Below are 26722 nucleotides of genomic sequence, written 5' to 3' on the forward strand. Positions count from 1 at the left end.
GGGGAAAATTTGGCCCGTGGGCAAACCTAATTGCCGACCCCTGTTGTAGACCATCAGAACAGCGTGGAATCGGTGTTTCGACCACCCAGCGTTGGATCAATAAACACGATCGATATTTGGAATGGTGATCAGGAATTGGAATAATCTTTTCTTGGGATAATCAGAGCTTTTTTCACAGAGATATCAACGTGAAAACAAGTCATTGATAAGCAACGGCCATATTATACACATAGCCATAATTTAAGATATAGTTTATGCGTTCGCAAATATGAGAGCTCTATCATTGAAGTGGGCGTTGGCACGCAACGGGGTTCAGGGGCACCGGACCCATGGCACGGAAAGTGTTAAACAGAAGGTTTTGTAGATACAGTACTGAATTCTGCCATGCAATTTGAAATATGATTATAGAATATAGAATATCAGGCCTATAAATTACCTTATTATGACCAAGTCGCACATCTATGGATCGGGCCAAATCTCCCCTTTCCAATGGCAGAATTCAATCTGGATTTAGTATCACCAGGCGTGCAGCAAGAACGTGAATGAAATCTACTGTAAGTACAGTTACTTTCTTTATAATGTAAATTTCTCATCAGATTGTAATGCCGTTTTTTGCTAGACGTTCACAGAAAGGTAGAGAAATTAACTGCGTTCTAATTTATGGGAATAATGTTCAGGTTTGTTCCCGAAAATAAAGAGGAAAAAAAATAACTGAAAAAGAAGTCAGATGATTGACAGGGGCTGGCGTGAGCTGTGAAGTGTAGTTTTTTTTTTTATTCGAAAGCCCTGGGTGTCTTCTCTCCAAAGACTACTCAAGTTAGGTTGCACCAAATCCTTGCGTCAATCCTCGCCTTTTTCTAACTCGAAGCCCTGAGATTTCTATAGCTCATATTTCACTTATAACACTTAAAACCATTGGTAAACAAACGTAGTGCTGAAAATATACACTTTGGCTGCTGTTTTGACAGGGTTAGGGTCTTTACTCTTGGCTATATTTGAAGAAAAAAAAACGCAACATTAATTCATACATTCTGTAGAGATGGATTTATGGCGTGATGTCATTGTCGGTACGGTAACGGACCGCTCTGGTTTAAGAGGTTAAGTGTATTGAATATGCGGGTGAGCTTCCCAAACTTTACCTTGTGTGATTCTCCAAAACTTTAAGGGGAGATGTGGCAAAACGCAAGTCCCAAATCTGGATGACTGGCAGGCGGTCGTCTTCGGAGGCCAACACCAACTGAGTGGCCACTTCAGGGTGCCACAGCATTCCAGAACAATGCATCTACAACGTTACGGTAAATATAAATAAATATATATATACAGCATTATTGTACACGCTATCATACAGAGTTATCATACAGTATCGGATGATACAGTATCTGTCTATTTTTATTTACTTATCAGTCTGATGAGCAAAACTGGGCAGATATATGTGATATCTGCAAGCATACAGCTGATGATAGTGATTTATCATATGTATCGGCATCAGTCCGATGAGCAGACTTGAACGACCAATAATTACTTCTATGTCTGGCTGTGGAGGTTGTTTGGGTATTTGGGTATTTAAAAAAACGAACCCTGTTGCTGTGGTCACTGATCTTGATGATGGGTTCGTTCTTCCTGAGGTCCCAGACCACTGCTTTCCCACTAGGGTTGGCAGAGGCCAGGATGTGCTGCACCTGCCTGTTCCAGGAAACAACACTGATGTCCTCAGTGGGCTGAAAAGGGGGAGAGGGAGGCCATTACTGACAACACAGAGCTGCCTGCGTGTGAACCGACAACATAGGTAGCAATGTCCAATATTCAAATAATATATAACCGGTAACCGCAATTTATATGCCATGCTAACGGTGTTAGTGTTGAACGTCCACGTTCAGAAGCGATAGCTGCTGGCAGTGATGTCACTTTTTGTGTCAGAAATCAGAACTTCATCGAAACAACAGCAGAAATCTAGTTGATTAAGACAGTTATTCTGACCATTGCAAAACCATGGCACAAATGTTAGATCTCCGTTAGATTATTACATGCTTATATACAATCACCAATATATCAAAAAAAGTCCAGGCTATAGAATTATACATTCTTAAGATATAGCTTACATTACAATTCCACCAAGACTTAATTGAATGATCTAAGAAATAAAAAGGACTATTTGATATATAGAAGTAAATGTCCAAGTGACAAGGCATTGCCATTCCCTTAAGCCCAAGGAGGTTATATACACACACACACACACACACACACACACACACACACACACACACACACAACACACGGAAATAGAAACCACAAACGGAACACTTTTTATGGCTTTTGTTCTTACCTCGCATAGCTACAAAAGGTAAGAAAACAGGAAACAACCGTTTCAACAACATCCTGTTGGGATTACATTTAGCATTTTCTGTTTTGACTTCAAAAGAACATAACCGTGGGTCAACACAACATCGAGGAAAAACAACAACCAACCCCCCGGTACCTTTTATATCACTTTTTAGAAATGTCAATAAATACGGAATTACCTGCGACTTTGCTCCGGGTGTCATTGGATTGTTAAAGCTGTTCAGATCCCAGATGTATATCTCAGAGTCATTTGCCCCAGATGCCAGGAGATTGTTCTGAAAGATAACGCATTAAAAATGATGCAGGACAAAACAGTATTATGGAATAAAGCTATTAGGACAATCCCTCTTTAGAAATAATTGTTCTGATCACATGATTTGGGCTGTCCCGACAAGACATTTTTTGGGTTCTGTAGCTTCAGTGGGTAATTATATCATTGAATAATAGAAGCTTCATTCTTCTCGCATAAGAGTTTCAATGTGGTGGGTAAAATGACAGCTGTGGGGTTAGACAGGGAAAAAGATTAATCAAAACTAAGTAACAAACTAAGCATTCAAGTAGTGATTTTGACATTGATTACCATGGCAGTGATTGAAGCTTTGAAGCATTCGGGTCAGCCTTAGATCACATGCAGTTTATTTATTTATTCATTTATTTATGTAAAGTAGGGACAGTACACACTAATGAACATTTTACAAATCACAAATGTACACAAACTTCCTAATCACATGAACAGACAACAGTACATGTACAAGTTAATAAACTTCCCAACCAAACAGACAATAGATGAAACAGACAATGACAACACAATATGTGCCATGTGGCGAGACAAACCTGGATGTAGGAAGACTCTAAGTTTAAGATGCTTTAGGTATCAAGTGTTAAAGTGACCGGCGCTTGTGCCAGAGTGCTAATGTGCACATTTTATTACACTTGAATTGTAAGTGTTGGAATACATTGCACGTTAATTGTACATTGCACAATGCCCTTTTGCACAATATTTCAGTATTGTACAAGCATACATAGATGTATTTATGTACACATTTTACAGAAAGTTGTATACACAGATTGTAATCGTAATATACGTACTATTGTAATAAAAAATTGTCACAGTCACGCTGTGCTTTGATAGTAGACTTTACCTGAAAGGGGTTGAAGTCGAGTGCTCTGACGGGGCCTGTGTGCTTATCGGACTGCCCCACTACAGTCTCTGGCCCAGACAACATTATGTCCTCTGGACTATAGACTGTTAATGTACCATTTTCACTGCCACCAACCAGCCTCCCTCCTGAACCGTCTTCTCCCATTCCGAAATTCACCCAGACAATACTGTGCAACCTATGGAACACATGTTTAATGATGACACAGTGAATACAAGCATTTGATAGTACAGAATAACACCCATGCCCGGGGTTTGCATTTGTTAACAACTCCCCAATCTCTGGAATGTACCTCCTCTAGCTTTTGACTAAGGCGTCCCCCCTGCTCTACTCAGCTATAAGCTGCAGATGTTTGTCTCAGTGAGCAGAGACTCTTAGTGAGCAGCTTAGTAGCGAAAATAAATGCAGAAAACAGCTATGAACGATGCATGCTCTAAAAGGCAGAGAAAGCCAGTGTGTCAGGTGTGAGTGTGAGTTGCTAGGCAACAGGGCCTGGCCAGATATACCTCATATTTTCTTATTGCTATATGCAGAGATGCGTTGCTCGTGGGACGGGGTTGCATGGCGGGCAACCAGCTTTTGTGAGCAGAAGCGCGTGCACACACATGTACGGCTGTGCGCGCGCATGCACGTGCGCTCAAGAACGCGCTGCACTCGACTCGTTGCGTGTACCTGGCATAAGCATAACAATAGCGCATGGAATGCAACCCATTTCATGGCAATCACATTCACAGGTTTGGTGTGAACGGTGCTCTGCCTGAGTCAGACCATCGTTCACACCAAACCTGAGGGGAGGGGGCAGGGAGCTCTGTGTCTATTCCATCCTATCCAACCATCCACTACACTACACAGTAAAATACTTATGCACAAAAGCCATTCCATGCAGCACTGCAGAATGTGAAAGGGGATTCAGCGCCATGAATCAAATGATCACATTTTTATTTTTATCTTTTTCCCCCTCCTTTTTCCTCCGATTTTCTCCCATCCCAATGTTAGTCGTTATGCCAATTCCCAATCCCCTTCCTGGTCGCTGCGCACTTACCCCCCACAGTCGGTCTGGGAGAGTGGAGGCTATCACGTGCTTCCTCCGACACACGTCTAGGCAATCAACCGCTTCTTTTCGCCTGGCAGCGCGGACTCTCACTGAGAGGGTGTAACGTGTGGAAGGATCACACTACCCCCCCCCCCCTTAGATCCTATCCGCGCTGAGCAGGCTCCCCGACCGAACTGTAGGAGTCGCTGTTTACAACGACCCGGACCCACCCCGCCAGCTTTCCCACCCTCTAATACAGCCAATTGTATTAGTGTGAACGGCCAGCCAAGCTGGTGACAACGCCGGAGCTGTGAGCTGGATTCGAACAGGCGAATCCAGCGTCTCCGGTGTTGGTGACAAACGCAATATCCGCTACGCCACCTGACCGCCATCACCAATAATTTTCAAGTAAACACAAGTTGTCTGATTATTTTAAGTTTGCTTTTGTGTTTGTGTGTAAAACAATTTCTTTAATTGAATTAACTTAAACTAGAAAAGTAAATACAAACTAAATTAACAATGTAACTACAATTACATTTAAAACAGTTTGTTTTTCCACCATATCTGTTGACAATATAATTTCTTTATATATTGAAGGCTACATCCTGTGCGCACGCGAGGGAACATTTATTTGCGTGGACGTGACGTCAATAAAACGCAGTGCAACCAGCTTTGAAATCACCAACTCTATATGGGGAAAGAAATCTTCATATTGAACAGCCAAATCTGATTCGACTGAGAAAATTCAGATACAGACCCACTTTTGACTGAACACGGACAGAAAACTTATCTCCTCATTCTACCTAAGAAGCACCTAGGAGGGTGGACTTCACACTCCTTAAATAAATAGAAACAGAAGATGACAAAACCCTAACATTTTTGATGGTTTGACAGCTAAGTGTTGCAGTATGACCTCAAGATAGCTCACCTGTTTGAAGTGGGCAGTGAGCCCTTGAGCTTCATATCCAGAGAGGGATCAGCAAAATCCACCTCAAATATCTCAAGAGCAGCGGTGGTGTTAAAGGAGGCATCAAGCTGTTGTGCCGACGTGCCTGTTGTTCATAGACAGAAAGAGCGGGAAAATCAATGTTCTGTGACATTAAGCTTTCATCACAGCTAAGAGGCACATCTCATTATGTGACTTAGAACAATAAACCCACATCTCTGGAGTAGAGTAGTTTAATGTGGAATGTATTGGTATTTATTGGAATTTATAACCTTTAGCCATTCACATGTTCTTGAAGAGTGATGGAAAAACTTTTCTTAGCCAGTCATAACTCAAAATACAAGTCTGTCTGACTCAAATGTTTATGAATATTAGCAATGTAAACAAACAGCCACAAACTTTTACAGGCACAAAAATGAAATGTTTAGCTGTTGCATACCATCAGTCCTTGTATCAAATGGCACAGCCACAATACATTTCAGAGGAAATAAATGTGTATGTCCACAGTCCATTAAACCACTAATATAATCAAAGCCAGTAGTGGGTATGCCGTGAAGCAGAATCTAAAGACAGGGTACTTCCGCTACCTAATGCCAGGTGGATGGGGTGGTGTGTGGCAGGACTCCACGCAGGGTGGGCTGTCCTCTGGATCTCCTTCAGTCGCATCTTCCTACCGGTGTGCGTTTGACAAAGCCCTGAATATAGAACACAATCATCGAATAATTTACAACATACGATTTCAGTCTTGGTCATTGTTGTAGCAATGTGACTTTAAACAGTGCTTTGATTTCGGTCACTGCCGGACCCGTTTAATTTAGCGTCCATTCTCTTCGGATCAAATAACAAACTCAGCAAGACCGACGGCTTCTCAGTTACAGTGAGTGACAATATTGTCACTTGGAAAGATGAAATTACATACCTAGGTTCCATCCTAGAGGCAAATCTTTCCTGTGACAAAATGGCATCCAAGGTAATAAAAAAAAAGTCAACCAACGAACTCGATTCTTGTACCGGATCTCCTCTCTGGTAAACAAGAATACCCTGAAGACTCTGGCAGGAGCACTCATTCAAGGGTACTACGACTATGCTTGCACCTCAAAGGCGCTAAAAACTAAATTACAAACATCTCAAAACAAACTGGTCAGACTACTACTTGACCTTACTCCTAGAACCGACCTCACCCCTGCCCACTTTGACAACCTAGGATGGCTTAGAGTAGACGACACAGAGTACAGCAACTTGCAATGGGCCTGGTCTACAAGATACACTACACGGCCAAGGTACCCATGTACATGTCAAAATACTTCCCAAAGGTCAGTGAATACCAAAATCACAACACCAGAGGGAGCTCCACAAATCATGTTAAACCCAGATTCGGCTCAAACAAGGGACTAAACACGTTTCGCAATTATGCCACATCAATGTGGAACGCCCTACCCAAAGCTGTAAAACTATATGAATTGAAAATGGGGGACCCTGATGGAAAGAAGACAAACGTCTTTCTCAGGTCTGCATCCCCTTAACAATTGTGTGTATTGAGCCGTACTGTATTGTACCCATTCTGCAATCTGTTAAATAAAGTTTTCATTCATTCAAGGAATGTGAATTACCCACTTTCAAAGAACACCTACGGGAGACTGCAATTCGAAACTGGCCCCTGTAAATGTCCTAACCCAACCCCCTCCAATGTACAGTAAATTAGCAAGTATGGTTGTCAATATTCCAATGTACAGTTTTGCAAGTACAGTGTCCCCCACCAACCCAACCCCGCCTCCAATGTACAGTTTCTACGTCAAATGTATATACTCTCCTTTCTAGACTCTTTTTGTATCACAAATAGTACTGTACAAATCTGGTATGTCATAAATCTGTATAGGTGTAGCAGTACTGTCTATCTGTATGTCGTGTATGTCATATGTTATGATGAATTGAAAATGGGGGACCCTGATGTAAACAAGACGAAAGTATTTCTCTGGTCTGCATGCATCCCCTTAACAATTGTATGTATTGAGCTGTACTGTACCCATTCTGCAATCTGTTAATACAGTTTTCAATCAATCAAGCGTTATGTCTGAAGCGTTTGGTTTGACATTGCAAGTCAAACAAGAAAACAACCGGTGCCAAACCCGACACAGACTATTACATCGAATGGTTAGCTATCCTAGCTAGCTGACATTTCTGTTCTATAATGCCGCCGCTATAAAAAACGATTTCAATCATGCCAACACCAGTGGCATTATCCTAATTAGTTAGCCACGGTTAAATGTTGATGGTTCACACATGACCCACTCGTTAGCGCGAGAAGCTTGTTCCAGCAGTATGCTGCTAACGTTAACCAACTAACTACATGACTCAAATTGACATTTTGCGAACTTGCGTGTTTCCATCTATGTTGATTTCACCCATACAGACCCAAGATTCATATTTAACCATGTGTCATATATGCAAGCATTTCTGAAGATTTAAATAAGTAAAATGTCTGTCACCTTCTGACGATTGACCAGTTCAGTTTCAGGACATAACCTGAGCCGATGCTACCTTGCGTTAGCTAGCGTTGGTTGGTTGAGTTCCACCACGGCTAGACTGGTGGTGACTGCCCCGTTAAATGACTTTCATATAAATCGACAAGTGATGTGACGACTGTAACAATATACTCACGGCAGCGTTATTTATTGCAGTCGTGTTTGTCTAACAAAAAATGTAACGTTATTATGTGTATCTGTCAAGCTAGCTTAGTAGCTAAGCTGCCGACACTCCCAACGCACTTTGCCGTGTTGTCACTGCGCTACGGTGGCCGGCTGGCCGCCAATGATGCCCTGATTTGACCTGTTGGAATGTTGCCAAGAAAGTTAATTATTCTCCGTCATAGGTCAACATAATGTATTTTCTTTTTATATTATGATGGCGATGTGAAGAGAACTAATATACCCCAACAATATATTCACGTCCATCCTAAATAGATCTATTGTTATTTGCCAGTGACATGATTTTCCAGAATCAAAAGAATATGCAAGAGAGACATAACATTTAACATACGTTTTTATTGATGCCAGAAATATATTATGTACACAAGTAGCCACACAGATATTTTTAAGCATTATATTTCATAATGTTTGACTTCTCCCTCTGGCTGTTTGTCGGGGTCCCCTCCTCTCTCCAGGTGCAGGTTGTTGAAGGGATACTGTTTTGGGGCCTGGGACAGAAAAGGGTATGGTTTTTTAACAGGCTACACAAGCTATAGTACAGTTTGGTTGCATATACCCAATTTTCATCAACGTCTTTGTAGGCAAAACTCTTGCTTCTGAATGCAAACCATTCACACATCTTTTGGGTTGAAATCCTGACCCGGTTCTTGAAAACGTGGAATAGACACATACTTCAATGGTGCCTCCGCAGCTCTCATTCTCTGCTGCAGTGAGCATTAGGAGCTGGGTCAGAATCGTTGCCGTTTTAATTCCCTCGCATACCTGGTTAGACCATTATTACACTCCCCTGTCTTCCCATTGACCATATTCACACGGCGGCCATTTCGTTCTTATGTCGTGCTCGGGTTGAGTTTCCTTTCCACCCCGTTCCCACCTTAGCATGATATAAGAGCAAAACGTCCGCTGTGTGAATATGGTCAACGGGAGAGATACCAGGAACTTTATGGATGAAAGCACTTGACCAAGTGAAGGTAACTGGAACGCACGGATAGGTCGGCAGATTTCATACAGTGTTCCATGACACTTCCGTGAAACCAAATTGTCCGTCCGTGATCCAAAAACATTATAATTGTTCAAACAGTAACAGGAAAATACCCCAAAGCTCTCCATTTTGCATTCAACAAATATTAAAAAGGTGCTGTAAGTGATATTTCTTTGTTAAAATAAGTGTTATAGTAACATGGATCTAGAGTCCCTCCACTCTACAGTAAACAGAAAAAAAAAATGCTGGTATCCCTTCCCACTTTATCCAATCAGGAGAGAGAACCCTATATAATTTTTTTTTTATTATACTTATTTCAATAAATCTTGCCATGCCAAATTTGCTTACTGCACTGGTATATAATTGTACTTGTTTCAAGGACACATTTGCTTAAAACTAGTTTTTATTTCTTATTTCTGTCAGACCATTTTTTAAATGTAGAGTTCTCCCTCCTGATTGGATAAAGTGGGAACAGGATATCAGAACATTTATTTTCTGTTTACTGCAGAGTGAAGGGACTGGGAGACTCATGTTATATCAGTGATGGCTGTCAGGAGTATAGCGCTATTATTTTAACATGTAGACCACTTATTATAACAAACAAAAAAATAGCACTTACAGCACATTTAAGTTTAAAGCTCGACATATAATCACTGATCCACCTGGAAGCAGTAAACCGTTAACATGTGCCTTATGATACTATGGATGACACACATGTCTAGTGGCGCTTTCTAAACGTGTTTAGAAATAAGCGGGTGATGTATTGAATTCCACTGCATTTTAAAGGGATAGTTCAGATATTTATTTTTTTAAATGTTTTAATGTTGTTCATTGGTAAGAGTCCTTTCTTCAGCACAATCCACTCATTATTAGCTCTGGATAGTTAGCCACAAACTAATACAAAGTAAAGATGCTCCTGTCTGTACAAGATGGCTGAGGCTCACTAAAATGTATTCTGCAGCGTGACCCCATTGACTTTGTATAGTTTTCTGGCTAACTATCCAGAGCTAATAGGAGGAACAACATGGATTGTGCTAGGGCAAGAAAGCACGGAATAGGGCTATGGATCCAAAAATCAGAACTATACTTTTAAGTATGGGTGGGATCAGTGGGAATCAAACTCTAGTGTTTCCCCTAGGATTTTTTTTCAGGGGGGGTGGTAGGCCCCCCAAAACTACTAGTGTTGTGTGTCACAGATACGTGGTGTCAACAGTGTCATCATAGACGCGCACAGTAAGGCGGTTGTTAGTATCGGTGCATTTCTCTACACTGAGCTGAAATGAAACGATTGCACATAAATTAGGTAAATAAATATTAACACATTAATTTATTTACAATTTTACATACAGTAGTGACAACACACATTATGAACTATTTACAATACAGGGACAGTGTTTCCCACAGGATTTTCTCAGAATGGATTTGGTAGGTTTTTTCTGCGTCTCCGTAGACCGTGCCGCACCACCGTTTTAAAGTCTTAGTGAATTGATTGATTTATATGAAAACCAATGTATGTATAATTTAGCTAGCTCGCCAACGTTACTGTGATTAAAGCAAACTTTAATAAAAAAATAATATTAAAAAAAATATATATATATATATATATTATACTTTTTTTATTATTATAATTTTTTCAGGGGGGGCAGGGGGTCCCGTTAGCGGGGCGGGCTGCCCCGCCAAGGCAATGGTAGGGGAAACACTGAACTCCTAACCCTGGCAGTGTTAGTGCCTTGCTCTACCCATTGAGCTACACAAGACAAATTGTTTTAGGAAGTTGTCATTATTACTTTTTAGGAGCATGACCCCTAAAATCAAAACAGTGACAGCTGCTTAGCTGAAAAGTGACATGAGCAATATTAACAAACTGACCTAAAATGTACCCATCTCAAACCCCACCATTTTTTTGATCCTCCACAATCAAACTCCTCAGGAAGCAACAGTTGTGATTGGAGGATCAAGAAAAGAGGGCAGAGGGTGGTCAGGTGGCGTAGCGGAGATTGCGTTCGTCACCAACGCCGGAGATGCTGGGTTCGCGTGTTCGAATCCAGCTCCCGGCGTTGTCACCAGCTTGGCTGGCCGTTCACACTAATACAATTGGCAGTATTAGAGGGTGGGAAAGCTGGCGGGTGGGTCCTGGGCGTTGTGGACAGCGACCCCTACAGTTCGGTCGGGGCGCCTGCTCAGCAAGGGTAGGATCTGGAGAGAGGTAGTGCGGCCTCCCACACGTTACACTCTCCCAGTGAGAATCTGCGCAGCCAGGCTGGCCTGCCGGCAGGCTGCACATGCGTCGGAGGAAAGCATGTGACAGTCTCCGGTCTCTCGGACCAACAGTAGGGGAAAGTGCGCAACAACCAGGAAGGGTGGGATGGGAGAAAAATCGGAAAAAGGAGGGGAAAAAAAAAAATAAAAAAAAAAATAGGGCAGAGCTTGAAATAAGTAAATTGCTCATGTTCACAAAGGGGTTGCTCCAATCACAACGTCTTCAGCTTTCTTGTTACGAACACTGAGCTGTCAGTTAAATCAAAGCAGCCCGCTCCCCCCAACCCATCCAAATTCTGACTCCAAAAGATCCTAGTTGTGACCAGGTTGAATTTCATGCCACCCCCCCCCTTCCCAATTAAAACAACATCCTGTTATGTGTTGATAGATTGAAATATTAATACTGATACTGTAGACTCCTCTGTATATTACTTACAATAGGTTGGTATGATGGGAATTTCTCCCCAAGGTAGAACATGAACAGCATGAATCCGATGAAACCAAACAGATGTTTACACATGGTGTTCCATTCCACTGCCCTGGGAGAGGTGTCCACGCGGTTCCTGATGAACATGTCAAAGTTCCAGTGCATCTACAAAAAGATGGACAACAAAATAGAAGATTTACTATCAGTAGGGATCAAGGTAAATAACACGCATCTAATTTATTAGAAAGAAACTTAGGTGAACATATTGTATATGTGTCGGTACTACAGATAGCAACATTGCGGATATTTTCAGTTTTACGGCAGGAGGATATTTTTGAAAGCTTTTTACAACAGTTGGGGGATCCCGGATTGGTACTCTTTTGTCATTGTATATTATACAAATTGTACTTGCCACTATAATGGTGCATAAAATATAATAAAATACATTATTAAAAACACAGGACACAGTTCAAAAAAATATATCAGTTTTACTGTGCTACACACAGATGCTCACGGACATGTGTGGATGTGCCACTGGATGTAATGTCATCCATTAACTTGGCCATGATGTCCTTTCAGAAATCACTTTGTTGATGCTGCCAGCAGAGTAGAAGGTGATCATGGGGGCTTTTGAGCATGTGTCAAAAATAAATGTAAAGTATCAGAAACAACTACTATAGAATTCACAGATACAGGGCACCAGGGTGGCGCACCGCTTACAGCGCTGCGTTGCAATGCGGCCGTCCCGGGTTCGACCCGGCGACCTTTGCCGAATGTCTTCCCCCTCTATCTCCCATACATTTACTCTATCTACTATCAAACAATGATATGTTACAATGTTATCTGTCTCTTATTACATTGTAGCTGTCAGTAGAATGGTGTATTTTCAAAACAGGTTTCAATGAACAGATATAACTATGATGAGGAACCAACCACCTCTGTGTCTGGAAAATAAGCAAGGGAGAAAAATAAGAGCGACAGCAACTTGCAAAATGAAGCAGGCTAAGAGAAGTGTTGATTTTGAGCTGCGACCCACAATGGGGCGAAAAAATAACCCAAGTCAGTCTGCACATTTATCGAAAACGACATGATCAGTATGGTTGACGGCGAAGGATTGCGGTAAATGATGCACCTGCTTGAGCCAGCATACCATATCCCATCTTGATGCACAATCACCTTGCACATCAGTACACCGATGCAAAGTTCAGAGTTGCTTGCGCAGCTAGCTAAATTGACTGCTGCTCGCAAGGTTGCATTGACAACCAGTGATGCCACAGATTACTTGTAAAAGTAATCCGATTACTGATTACTGATTACTCCTTTAAAAAGTAATCCAAGTTACTTTACTGATTACTTGATTATCAGAGTAACTTAGTTACTTTGAAAGTAACTAGGTTACGAAGTCGTCATCGTTCCCCCAACAGTTTTTTTTAAACGCTTTATTGAAAGTGCATAAATTGTTTTTAACTTGTTTCTCTGCACATAACGTAAATTGTTAAACTAGTGCTTCAGCTTCTGTACCATCAAGTATGGTAAAGCAACAGTCTATGATGCTCACAGCATTAGAGCAGCCAGCCAGTGGTTTTACAAAACCAGTGTATCCATTCACATCTAACAAATGCAGGCTGAACTATTCAATTATATCAACTGTAACTATTAAATTGTTTTTATAAATGTCTCTCTATAAAAATACAATCAGTCTCTCTTTAACATGTAAATTAACTGTAAATCTGGCAAATAAGAGCTTTTGCTCTGCCACCATCAAATATACATTAATCAAAAGGGAAAGAAACAATCTCTCTCTTTTGCTGTTTGGCTGGCCTCCGAGTCCTCCTGTACCTAGTCGAAGCGTCGGCTAGTGTTGTGATTCCAGATGCTTTCAATGCAATTGGATGTGCTGTTTTTAGCGGTAGACAGTATTTTGTTTCCTCCGCCGCATATGCATAGACGAGCGTTTTGGGGTGGAAGTCTGAACAGAAACCGCAAAAGTCTTCTTGCGGTTTCACTTTTAATTTTGCGTTTAGACAAGCGTTTTGGGGTGGAATTCTCAGACGAATGCAGACGAGGCTGTAACAACGGAGCCCTGCTGTCACACGATTGGCGCATATGTCACATGACGTGCTGTGAAGACCCGCCCTACTCTGCCTCTGATTCGCAGACTGTGGATGGGGAATGTGATTGTACCAAAGCAGAGTCACTCACAGACAGAGTGTCCAGTCACGCCGCGGGACACATTCTTGTGTAACCCTTTCACTGCCACACTACGTCACTCCCAAATAAGAAAAACAGCTCAAAATGTATTTTTGACTGTCGAAAACGAAATAAAATACTGCATTCCGCCTGCATTATGAATTTATGATGAGATAGTAACAAAATAGTAACGCACAGCCACTTGGACAAGTAACTGCAATCAGATTACTGGCTTTTAAAGATTAACGCGTTAGATTACTATTTTCGGGGGAAAGTAATCAGATTACAATAACGCGTTACTTAGTAACGCGTTACCGGCATCACTGTTGACGACAAACTACTGGACTGCCCTGATGACCGAAATCTGTGTTACCGTCACTTGCCACTACATCACTGAGGACTGGCGGGTCACCACTGCTGTGTTGCTAACTATAAGTTTGCCGGGTCGGATACAAATTGCCCATCTCTGGATACAAATCTGACTGACTGGTGGAAAGTCAATGCGGGGAGATTCCCCAGGCTGTATATCCACAACATCAGTACCATCCAAGCAAGTGTTTTTGGACTGATTGTAACCAGGCATGCAGCCTGGTTAACTGTTTCAGCACAAACCACGAAAAAAAGTCGGGTTACTCGCCATTAGGGCTGCACGATTTTGGGAAATAATCTAATTGCGATTTTTCTGACAGATATTGCGATTACATTTGCGATTATAATTTTTTTTAAAGCAGCGCCACAGAGGTTTATTGTAAAATGCGGCTTGCATCTGGCCTACGCGGTGGGTCTGTTCGGGACCCACCGCGATACCGGTACGGTACCCAACGGTACCTTTTTTTCTGTACTTTACTCTCCCTCTCTGAAGTCTAAACTTCACAACACACAATCTAAAACCCCTTACCTCTCCCAAACTGTTCCTACAACAATTTTTTTTATGTTGCATGATCATGTATATTTATTTTGTATTACAAATTTTTGTGTTTAAATATCAACATTATCTGGCAATCCTCAGTAAATACTATCAAACTCCTCTGACCAGATATGAGACGTGTACACACACACAGAAAAAGAGACTGGCTTAAATTATTTTAGAATACTTACTTCAGCTAATGAAGTTAAATGTTTATTATCATCAACTATCCAGTTCGTTTTTATAGTGCAACGTTTTTCTACTTTTCTACATTAACACTTTGGCTGCCGGAAAACGCCTAAACACGTCATTCCCGGCCATGCTCAAGTTGCCGAAGACGCTTTACAGCGTCTTTAATATCAATATTTCAAAAATCTGGGATCGGATTCATATTTCCCCTCCGCTGGCCTGAGATCCACCAGGAGGACCCACTGAGCTCTCTGGCGGTTCAGGAGCGCCATCTGGTGGACGATCGGCGCAATCGCTTAACAGGAAGTGCTATGGAGATTGTGCTGGTCGGCCGTATTACTTCCGGGCAATAGCTATAGGTTCCGGGACTCGATCTCGACACACTACATAGCGATCGATTGCCAATAACTCGATAAACAACATGATTTGGACGTATATACCATTATACAAGCTGGAGATGGACCGGGTGAATCGACATCCCATAATGGTAAAATTTCTACTCTACGATGATCGCCCAACGGCGCGCAGAGACTGGGGTGAGTTTTAGCGTGTAAAGTTACCGTCTTCGATACTAACTGCTATTATCAACATTTGACCCACATTAGATGATTGGTATAACGCTGCCCACGGAATTATAAACGCCCCCTAGCCCATCCGGTCAACATCAGATGACGTGTAGTAACTTCTAGAAGTACGTCTAGTTGGAATTTTTTATATCGCGCTGATTGCCATAAAACTGTATTGCATCATCAATATAATGTATTTGGGGCTATAGATCACGTTCTGGAGAAAGCTGCAGAAAGAGATGAAAACATACTTATACATTAGACCATACTTTACTATGAATATGTGAATGAAAAAGTTCGTTGCTACACAATGAACAATACATATAGGACTTTGAATGGGCCCTAATAATGGCAATGTAGCAATAGAATTTAAAAAGTTATAGCCCTGCAAAGAAGGGGACTTTCTCTATAGACAAATAGAGCCGGCAACCTACGGTTGATAATGAATTTAACCCATGGCAGCCAAAGTGTTAATTGAACCAGTAGAGAGAGAGATGGCCCCCCCCCACCCTTTCCTTACTCAGCTCAGATGGTTTCTCTGTCTTGAGCAGGGTTACCTAGGAACAGCTTTCTTAAGCTTCGCACCTTGGGCATGGAATGGGCTACAGGACCATTATCCACTTAGACACCCCGGTCTCTCTTGGTGAATTTAAATCTGTATTACATAACTTCCTACAAGAAGAATGTTGCTGCTTTCTGTAGTCGGGTCCCAACTGCAAAATTACTGTATTACCCTGTATTATACACTTTTACTATCATGTAGACTATTCTGCTTTGTGTTTTTGTGTTTACATCAGGGTTTCCGTTAGAAAAAATTGTTGCCGGTCTCCGTGACCTGCAAGATTTCAATCTACCGGACAAATGAGATTAATTCCGGTCATAGTTTATTGAGCTTTAAAACAATTGATAGGCAGGCAATATAAAGAATGTCATCCTCAAGGCATGTAGATTTATAATATTATTACTTAAAACTAGGCTACTTTTGCGTATACAGTCATTAATTAATATATTCCAAATAAAATAAGTCCCTAGATACTCCGTGCTGCTGCTGACTTGAACTAAAATAGACCGCGTATGTGGGCAGTCGGTCCGACACTAAACAGCAGTCTGTTATAATCACATTTTTATGAGCTAACGAATTCCGTTATATTGGACATTTGTATTAATTATATCAAGCGAAGAACTGAGAAAGCAGAGAGACGGCAACATTATCGTGGTTTGCGTGACGACTCTCTCCACCTCGCAACGACTTATTTGCAAAGAGTATGGCGCTGCAGAGAAGCTGATTTAGCTGTTATTGGCTCTTTTCTGGGAACCGCACAGCAGCGCCCCCCACCCAACATTGGCTGAAAATGGCCAAATTGGAGTACTGCTGGAATACTGCATTGTGCCGTTGCCTCTCTGGCTCTGCAGCTTCACACAAAAGTCCGCACACCAGCACTAAGCTCTCGCCGACAACGTCGTTGTCATTATTAGAAGCAACGAGGAAACAAATGTAATGATCGTTTCGTTCATCGCATAGGCTATTTAATTTTAGCCTATTTTAATACAATTCAAATAATCAAATTGTGCTTAGACTCAGGGAATTATTTTCACCGGACATTAAGACCGGAGATATTAAATAAGTCGGACTTCAACAGATTTTGCCGGTCAAAAACCGGTAATTACCGGCTAACGGAAACGCTGGTTTACATGTGATGTATTGTATATTGTATACATGCACATTTATTATGTTCTTGTGTGATGTATCGCACATTTTATTGCTGTGTGATGTATTGCAAATGTTATTGCTGTCATCTTGGCCAGGTCTCCCTTGCAAAGGAGATCTTGTATCTCAATGGGACTTCCTGGCTAAAAAAAAAAAAATAAAAAAAAAAATTAAATTTCAGACCTGGCGATTTTTAATTGCATCCTTTCAAATCGCGATTTCGATTAAAAATCGATTAATCGTTCAGCCCTACTCGCCATTGCTTGAGCGCCAATCACGAGAAAAGTCTGGTTTTAATCGTTATTTCTTTTATTCGCTATATTCATTGATTTTTTTATCCATCCAGCCTGATGTTATCATTGGGAATGGGTCTGAGCTCGCAAAAGGCCAATACCGCCGCCTAATGCCTTGCGGCCGGTATTGCACATCATTGGAATCCCTCTGGCTGGGGCTGTGCATCGATCTAAGAAGTCCGGTCCAGGTTTTCCTTCTCGGGCAAGAGTAACGTTTATAACACATGGACTGGGGGACACTGGAGCAGTGGAGCAGCGTGGATTCATGTGTTTTGGTTGAGAAACGTTGGATCAATAAACGCGATCAATATTTGGAATGGCGATCAGGAATTGGATTAATTAATTAATACATTGAAGCGCTGTTTGCTGGTGTTATTGGGATTCGACAGGATCACTCTAAAATTATACTCATATTCACCACGGTATAAAACGGAAATGTATGTATGAAAAAATTATCAGTTTTTTGCATGTTGACTGGAAGAAACTCACTGACAATCGACGTGTTTATTAGATCCATAGCTATAATATTTAATATAGTTTTAGCAATCGCAAACACCGGCATTATCCCATTGAACAGAGCGCTGGCATTCTTACCACAAGGTAAACAGCTACCTCTAGGCGCGGAATGAGTTAAGCATGAAGAACATGAATCTGAGAGCATGTCATCACTGCCAGCATTATCTTACCGGCTCTCCCCAGTTCCTCCGCAGATCAGGGTGGTCCCATTTGTACCAGGGGTCTCTCTCATGCTGAGATCTATTTGGTAGTTTGGGGTAATCACCATAGCTACAAAAAATAAAAAAATAAAAAGAATAAAACAGACATACAAATTAAACACATAAAATGATTGTTGCCTAAATAAATTATGCTGGTTAGACAACGTGTGACATAAACCAGTGGTTCCCAAACCTCTCCTCGAGACACCCCAGCCGTTCCATGTATTTGTTAAATTCCACGACCAGCACACTGCACACCCGATTCAACTAATAAAGGGCAATGTAGCAATAGAATTTAAAAAGTTATAGCCCTGCAAAGAAGGGGAATTTCTCCATAGACAAATAGCGCTGGCAATCCACAGTCATTTTCCGGATTTCTGGCCGGCACCCATAGTGTTAAGGGGATGCAGACCAGAGAAAGACTTTCGTCTTGTTTACATCAGGGTCCCCCATTTTCAATTCATCATAACACGTCTCATTCAACAACAACATAATCATGATCACAAATTAAGTTAAATTTGACATGTCCTGAAGAAACTAGTTATGTCAAAACTGAATTGTGCTCACCCCTCGCCATCGTCAGGATGTGGTTCATAGTCTTCTACCCTTATGTTGTACTTCTTTGCTGCAGCAGCTCTCTCCTGTGGGGTCGTGGGGAATGAACCGGGAAGTGCATCCTTCGAACCACCAGAAGCTGAAACACATATCTACAATTAGACATACTTAAGTTCAGCTAACATAATATGCTGATGAACATGGCTAAGAAGCTAAATGTAATGATGCCTGTTCTCTTTTATGTTGTTCAGCTATTTTAGCGTTAGCTTACGTTAGCCCGTCAAGGTTATCGGCATTAGCGGACGCTAGTTTTAGACATGGGTTACACCATGTTTACCCCACACACCACAGTACAATATTAATAATGCCTAACCTGCTCTAGATCCCGACAAGAGTGCTGACATGCCTGGCCCTTTCCCTTTGGAAAGCGCTAGGGCCAAGCGTTGGAGACCAACACCAGCCATGTTTACTAGCTCTGCTGTTCTGTCAGTAACAATGAAGTACGCATGCGCATAATATTGGAACTACGGCTCGCCAGAAGTACCTTCTTCGTCTTCTTCTTCTTCTTCTTCTTCATCTTCTTCTATTTGGTGTTTTACGGCGGACGGGCACCAAAATTTGGGCCATTTACCGCCACCTACCGACCCGGAAATCGGGCCAGTCTTCCATTCTCCCCTCGCCAGACGTACCTCACCCTCACGACGCGATCTTGGAGAATTGATTGATTGATTGAAAAGTTTATTAACAGATTGCAGAATGGGTACAGTACAGTACAGCTCAATACATACAATTGTTAAGGGGATGCAGACCAGAGAAAGACTTTCGACTTGTTTACATCAGGGTCCCCCATTTTCAATTCATCATAACATATATGACATACATGACATACAGATAGACAGTACTGCTACATCTATACATTTATGACATATCAGATTTGCAAATACAGTACTGTTTGTGATACAAAAGTGTCCAGAAAAGGAGTGTATATACATTTGGCATAGAACCTGTACATTGGAGGAGGTTGGTTGGGTGGGGTGGGGTTGGGTGGGTTGGGTGAGGGCTGTACATTGGAGGTGGGGGGGGGGGGGGGGGGGGGTTGGGAAGGGGACACACACACATTTTACACTGTACATTGGAATTGACAAAGCCTTACTTGGTCATTTACTGTACAACTAGGTTAGGACATTTGTAGGGGCCAGTTTCGAATTGCAGTCTCACGTAGGTGTTTTTTGAGAGTGTTTTTGAAGGTGGGTAGTGATTCACATTCCTTTACAGCTTTAGGCAGGGCGTTCCACATTGATGTGGCATAATTGCGAAACGTGTTTAGTCCCTTGTTTGATCCGAATCTGGGTTTTACATGATTTGTGGAGCTCCCTCTGGTGTTGTGATCGTGGTATTCACTGACCTTTGGGAAGTATTTTGACATGTACATGGGTACCTTGGTCGCGTAGTGTATCTTGTAGACCAGGCCCATTGCAAGTTGCTGTACTCTGTCGTCTACTCTAAGCCATCCTAGGTTGTCAAAGTGGGCAGGGGTGAGGTGGGTTCTAGGAGTCAGGTCAAGTAGTAGTCTGACTAGCTTGTTTTGAGATGTTTGTAATTTGTTTTTTAGTGCCTTTGAGGTGCTTTGGTACCATGAGGTGCAAGCATAGTCGTAGTACCCTTGAATGAGTGCTCCTGCTAGAGTCTTCAGGGTATTCTTGTTTACCAGAGAGGAGATCCGGTACAAGAATCGCGTTCGTTGGTTGACTTTTTTTATTACATTGGATGCCATTTTGTCACAGGAAAGATTAGCCTCTAGGATGGAACCCAGGTAGGTAATTTCATCTTTCCTTGTGATAATATTGTCACCCACTGTAACCGAGAAGCCGTCGGTCTTGCTGAGTTTGTTATTTGAACCGAAGAGAATGGACTCTGTTTTGCCCATGTGTAATGATAGTTTGTTGTCGGCGAGCCATATGCAGATTTTGCCTAGTTCCGAGCTGAGGGCTTTTTCAACCTGTAACTTGTTCTTGTCAGAGACCAGCAGGGCTGAGTCGTCCGCAAACAGGAACAAGTTGCAGTCACAAGCTGACGACATGTCATTTGCATAAATTAGGAATAGTAGCGGTCCTAGTATGCTTCCTTGTGGAACACCACAGCTCACTGTGAGGGGGGGGGATAGTGTACCGTTTACTTCCACCATCTGTTCCCTCCCCTCCAGGTAGGATTGTATCCAGCTCACTGATAAACTATCAAAACCAATTGCTTTTAGCTTGTCAATCAGAATGGTGTGATTGACAGTGTCGAAGGCCTTTTGTAGGTCCAGCATGACCATGCCGCAGTATTTGCCCGCGTCCACCTCTTGTTTGATGTGGTCGTTCAAGTAGAGAAGGCATGTGTCAGTGGAGTGGGATGTTCTGAAGCCAGATTGGAATTCGTAGATTAGATTTTTTTCCGCGAGGTACTTTTCGATCTGTTCGTATACTATTTTTTCCATGACTTTCGAGATGGATGTAAGGATAGAAACAGGGCGGTAGTTACCCGGGTCTAATTTGCTGCCCTTTTTGTGCAGGGGTGTTACTCTCGCAATTTTGAAGTCCTTGGGGACGTGTCCCTGTTTTATGGAGAGGTTTATTATGTGTGTGATGACTGGGGTGATGGCTGCTGCTGAGTCTCTGAGGAATTTGGAGGGGATGTTGTCATGGCCAGTGGCCTTGACAAAAGTTCGGTTGCTATATATATATATATGAATTATGTGATTATTTTAAATTGGTAATCTTTAAAATACTACTAAAATACTACTAAACCTCCGGACTGCAAGATAATGATTCAATCCTGATGAATGAAGCACGAGCAGTGAACTCCAAGCCCACGTGACTGAACTCAAACTACAAAGAAACAGACTCGAAATGACGTAAACTCCATGATCAAAACAGCAAAAAAAAAATCATCAACGACAAAACCTAGGAAAACAAAAACAAACCATGTGAACTTTGGAAATTACTCAATAACCAACTGGCTGCAGTAAAAAACTTAAAACCAGATTCTCAAACATAAACATAAAGACGGACAACACGCTCATCACAGACAAGCTGGATGTAGCCAATTACTTAAACAGTTTCTTCACAAACATAGCCACAACACTGGTAAACAAACTACCCTCCCACTCAGGGCATTATGGGGTAGAACACATAGTAGCATACTACAAGAACCTAGGGGTCCACAAAGACGACTTCAAACTGGAAATGGTAACAGATGAGGTACTCAAAAAACTGAGCGCCCTCCAACCTAACAAGGCCACTGGCCATGACAACATCCCCTCCAAATTCCTCAGAGACTCAGCAGCCGCCATCACCCCAGTCATCACACACATAATAAACCTCTCCATAAAACAGGGACACGTCCCCAAGGACTTCAAAATTGCGAGAGTAACACCCCTGCACAAAAAAGGCAGTAAATTAGACCCAGGCAACTACCGCCCTGTTTCTATCCTTACCTCCATCTCGAAAGTCATGGAAAAAATTGTATACGAACAGGTCGAAAAATACCTTGCGGAAAAAAATCTAATCTACGAATTCCAATCTGGCTTCAGAACATCCCACTCCACTGACACATGCCTTCTCTATTTAAACGACCACATCAAACAAGAGGTGGACGCGGGCAAATACTGCGGCATGGTCATGCTGGACCTACAAAAGGCCTTCGACACTGTCAATCACACCATTCTGATTGACAAGCTAAAAGCAATTGGTTTTGATAGTCTATCAGTGAGCTGGATGCAATCCTACCTGGAGGGGAGAGAGCAGATGGTGGAGGTAAACGGTACCCTATCCCCCCCCCCTCACAGTAAGCTGTGGTGTTCCACAAGGAAGCATACTAGGTCCGCTACTGTTCCTAATTTATGCAAATGACATGTCGTCAGCTTGTGACTGCAACTTGTTCCTGTTTGCGGACGACTCAGCCCTGCTGGTCTCTGACAAGAACAAGTTACAGGTTGAAAAAACCCTCAGCTCAGAACTAGGCAAAATCTGCATATGGCTCGCTGATAACAAACTATCACTACACATGGGCAAAACAGAGTCCATTTTCTTCGGTTCAAATAACAAACTCAGCAAGACAGACGGTTTCTCAGTTACAGTGGGTGACAATATTGTCACAAGGAAAGAAGATATTACCTACCTGGGTTCCATCCTAGAGGCAAATCTTTCCTGTGACAAAATGGCATCCAATGTAATAAAAAAAAGTCAACCAACAAACTCGATTCTTGTACCGGATCTCCTCACTGGTAAACAAGAATACCCTGAAGACTCTGGCAGGAGCACTCATTCAAGGGTACTACGACTATGCTTGCACCTCATGGTACCAAAGCACCTCAAAGGCGCTAAAAACAAAATTACAAACATCTCAAAACAAACTGGTCAGACTACTGCTTGACCTTACTCCTAGAACCCACCTCACCCCTGCCCACTTTGACAACCTAGGATGGCTTAGAGTAGATGACAGAGTACAGCCACTTGCAATGGGCCTGGTCTACAAGATACACTACACGACCAAGGTACCCATGTACATGTCAAAATACTTCCCAAAGGTCAGTGAATACCACGATCACAACACCAGAGGGAGCTCCACAAATCATGTTAAACCCAGATTCGGCTCAAACAAGGGACTAAACACGTTTCGCAATTATGCCACATCAATGTGGAACGCCCTACCCAAAGCTGTAAAGGAATGTGAATCACTACCTTTCAAAAACACTCTCAAAAAACACCTACGGGAGACTGCAATTCGAAACTGGCCCCTGTAAATGTCCTAACACAACCCCCTCCAATGTACAGTAAATTACCAAGTATGGTCTTGTCAATATTCCAATGTACAGTTTTGCTTGTACAGTGGTACAGTGTCCCCCACCCACCCCTCCTACCCAACCTCCCCCCACTCCTACCCAACCCCCCCCCCCCCCCCCCCACCCAACCACCTCCAATGTACAGTCCCCCCCACCACCCCCACCTACCCAACCTCCTCCAATGTACAGTTTCTATGTCAAATGTATATACTTTTTTTTCTGGACTTTTTTCGTATCATAAACAGTACTGTATTTGCAAATCTGGTATGTCATAAATGTATAGATGTAGCAGTACTGTCTATCTGTATGTCATGTATGTCATATATGTTACGATGAATTGAAAATGGGGGACCCTGATGTAAACAAGACGAAAGTCTTTCTCTGGTCTGCATCCCCTTAACAATTGTATGTATTGAGCTGTACTGTACTGTACCCATTCTGCAATCTGTTAATAAAGTTTTCATTCATTCATTCATTCAATTGAAAATGGGGGACCCTGATGTAAACAAGACGAAAGTCTTTCTCTGGTCTGCATCCCCTTAACAATTGTGTGTATTGAGCTGTACTGTATTGTACCCATTCTGCAATCTGTTAATAAAGTTGTCAATCAATCAATCAATCAATCAATCGTATCACTAGTCATCAGTGATGCCAGTAACCAGGGCCGGACTGGAGAAATAATTCATACCGGGAGATATAGCGCGAAATATAGCCCCAATCAGGCCACTTTTTAAGCGGGGGGTCTGGGGGTCCCCCACCCGGAAATTTTTTGTTACAAAGACTTAATTTCCTGCATTCTGGTGAATTTTAGTGCATGTGAATCACAAACTAATGAGCCAACGATTGCTTTGTACAATGTACTGTTATGAACCTCAAATAAAACTGTTGTGGCACTAGCAATGGTACTCTCTCCACCTTCAAAAAGAAAAAAGCAAGAGCACAACATATTTTTCTATTTACTATTATAATACAGTTAACCACTCTCTCCACCTATTCAAACAAGGCAAGAGCACAATACCATATTCACTTTACTGATGCACTACCCATCAACAGTTAAAATAGCCCTTTACACAAACATTAAATAACAGACCTTTCATTACAATACTATAATAACAGTAGCCACTGCCAGAATAGTGACACATGTATCACGTGTGGTGAGCATTGCGTTGTCTCAATCATTTTAACTATAAAATGAGCTCAAAGTATGAGCTCACTGACTGAAATTTCCAAAAAAAAAAAAGCATCAATTGTCAAGTAATATTGATCACATTAACTAGACTAGATGTTTTTGAGGAAATTAGAAAGGGAACAACAACTTAACCCTTGTGTCTGATCAGATACTTATTTTTTTGATAACTTTGCAGTGATTATGTTTGTAGCCAATGTGGCAAAGGTGTGTAATCTTTGAATTATCTTGGAATTATTTTGACTCTCTCTTTCATAAATAGTTTATTCAACTTCAGCCCCAATCATAACCACCACATATTGTTTTTTGTAATGTCAGATTTAACAACTCCTTTTGGGAGTGTGCCATCTGCCATTCCATTCGCCGCCTCCACTGTCAATCAGTTGTATCGCCTGGTCCCGCCTCCACCAATCACAAGCGGCAGCAGCTCCATTGTGTGTGTGTGATCCGAGGGAGAGAGTCAGATAGTTCTCCAACTCTGTCGCAGACAGTGAAATCCTGGTTGTTCCCCACCCACCTGGTTATCTAAAAACTATCGCGCCGCGCCGCCGCCACAACTAGAAACAATGGCCTGGCAAAAAAAAAAAAAAAAAAAAATATAATAAAAAAAATATATAATTTTTTTTTTTTTTTAATAACTTTTTTTTTTTTTTTTTGTGCAGGCCAGGCCACCGGGAAAACTCCCGGTGCTCCCGATGGCCAGTCCGGGCCTGCCAGTAACTAGTAACTAGTTACTCTAATCTGATTACTTTTTTCAGTAAATAGTAATCTAACTTGTTACTTTTTACAAGCCAGTAATCTGATTACAGTTACTTTTCCAAGTGGCTGTGGGTTACTATTTAGTTACTATCTCATAATGCTGATGATAAGAGAGCCAGGGGTACAGTCAGCTAGACCGGAGATGGGACGTGCGCTCACGCACACAGCCACACACATGAGAATAACAAACTATAATACCATGTTTTATATTACACAACGATTTTACAATTTTATTTTTAATAAAAATTACATTATATACATTTTCTATTTTATTTAGTTTGGGAACCACTGTCCTAGAGTGCCTGAGCAGTGGACAGCTGTGACCTTATATGGCCTGATGGCTGATGACGTCTCATGATGACCTGTCTGAGCAGCCAATCATGATTTATGACATTATGCACTTTCAATAAAGCATTATTTAAAAAAACAACTGTTGTCATTCTTATGTTGTGGCAGCAGCAGGGACGACGACGACGACTTCGTAACCTAGTTACTTTCAAATCAAGTAATCAGTAAAGTAACTAGATTACTTTTTAAAGGAGTAATCAGTAATCAGATTATTTTTACAAGTAATCTGTGGCATTACTGCTAGTCATTCTCATGCATGAGCCCCGGCCCCCAGGACCATCCCCAGCCTGATCACTCAGCCCAGTCAGGTTCATTCCAGTCCCCAGGCACCACAAAGGATGATTCCCCTGGAGCTGCCAACCCACCTAAAGCAATTCACTAAAGATGCCATACAAGCACAGCCTGTGGCCCGTCCGCGTCTATGCTTTTACCAACGCGTTCGTGTTTCCGGGTTCCCGTTTTGCGCTCTGATTGGCCAGGTCATGTGACATGTGCGCCAATCGTGGGACGCCAAGTTCTGCGCCTATTTCCCGGTCGAACAGCCTGCAAACTACCTAACGCCTAGTTTATCACTGGTTAAGCTTAGGCGACTCTTTCGCAGTTGGTTAAGGTTAGAGTTTGGAATCAG

At 42.0% G+C, this 26722-nt stretch overlaps 2 protein-coding genes across 4 annotated transcripts in view; both read right to left on the minus strand.

Annotated features, from left to right (window-relative positions):
* Positions 1 to 8256, minus strand: part of sec31b (SEC31 homolog B, COPII coat complex component) — a 62154-nt gene extending 53898 nt beyond the window's left edge. For 2 of the 3 annotated variants that reach the window (XM_084323754.1, XM_084323752.1), the window contains exons 1-7: positions 7966 to 8244; positions 6067 to 6174; positions 5462 to 5585; positions 3483 to 3678; positions 2520 to 2615; positions 1578 to 1718; positions 1140 to 1282 (exon numbers count right to left, since the gene is read on the minus strand). In XM_084323754.1, the coding sequence (XP_084179880.1) occupies positions 1140 to 1282; positions 1578 to 1718; positions 2520 to 2615; positions 3483 to 3678; positions 5462 to 5585; positions 6067 to 6145 (779 nt within the window). In that variant the 5' untranslated portion in view covers positions 6146 to 6174; positions 7966 to 8244. Of the gene's footprint in view, positions 1 to 1139; positions 1283 to 1577; positions 1719 to 2519; positions 2616 to 3482; positions 3679 to 5461; positions 5586 to 6066; positions 6175 to 7965 lie in introns of all 3 variants that reach the window. The other variant, XM_084323753.1, reaches the window with a different exon arrangement.
* Positions 8257 to 8500: 244 nt separating this feature from the next.
* Positions 8501 to 19476, minus strand: ndufb8 (NADH:ubiquinone oxidoreductase subunit B8). Its single transcript, XM_084323974.1, has 5 exons — positions 19350 to 19476; positions 18989 to 19115; positions 18392 to 18491; positions 11862 to 12017; positions 8501 to 8672 (listed from the first exon to the last, which is right to left on the minus strand). Exons 1-5 carry the CDS (start codon positions 19438 to 19440, stop codon positions 8577 to 8579), a joined length of 570 nt encoding a protein of 189 aa, XP_084180100.1. The 5' UTR covers positions 19441 to 19476; the 3' UTR covers positions 8501 to 8576.
* Positions 19477 to 26722: the final 7246 nt, after the last annotated feature.

Source organism: Notolepis coatsorum, assembly GCF_963971535.1.
Source record: "Notolepis coatsorum genome assembly, chromosome: 10".
NCBI lineage: Eukaryota > Metazoa > Chordata > Actinopteri > Aulopiformes > Paralepididae > Notolepis > Notolepis coatsorum.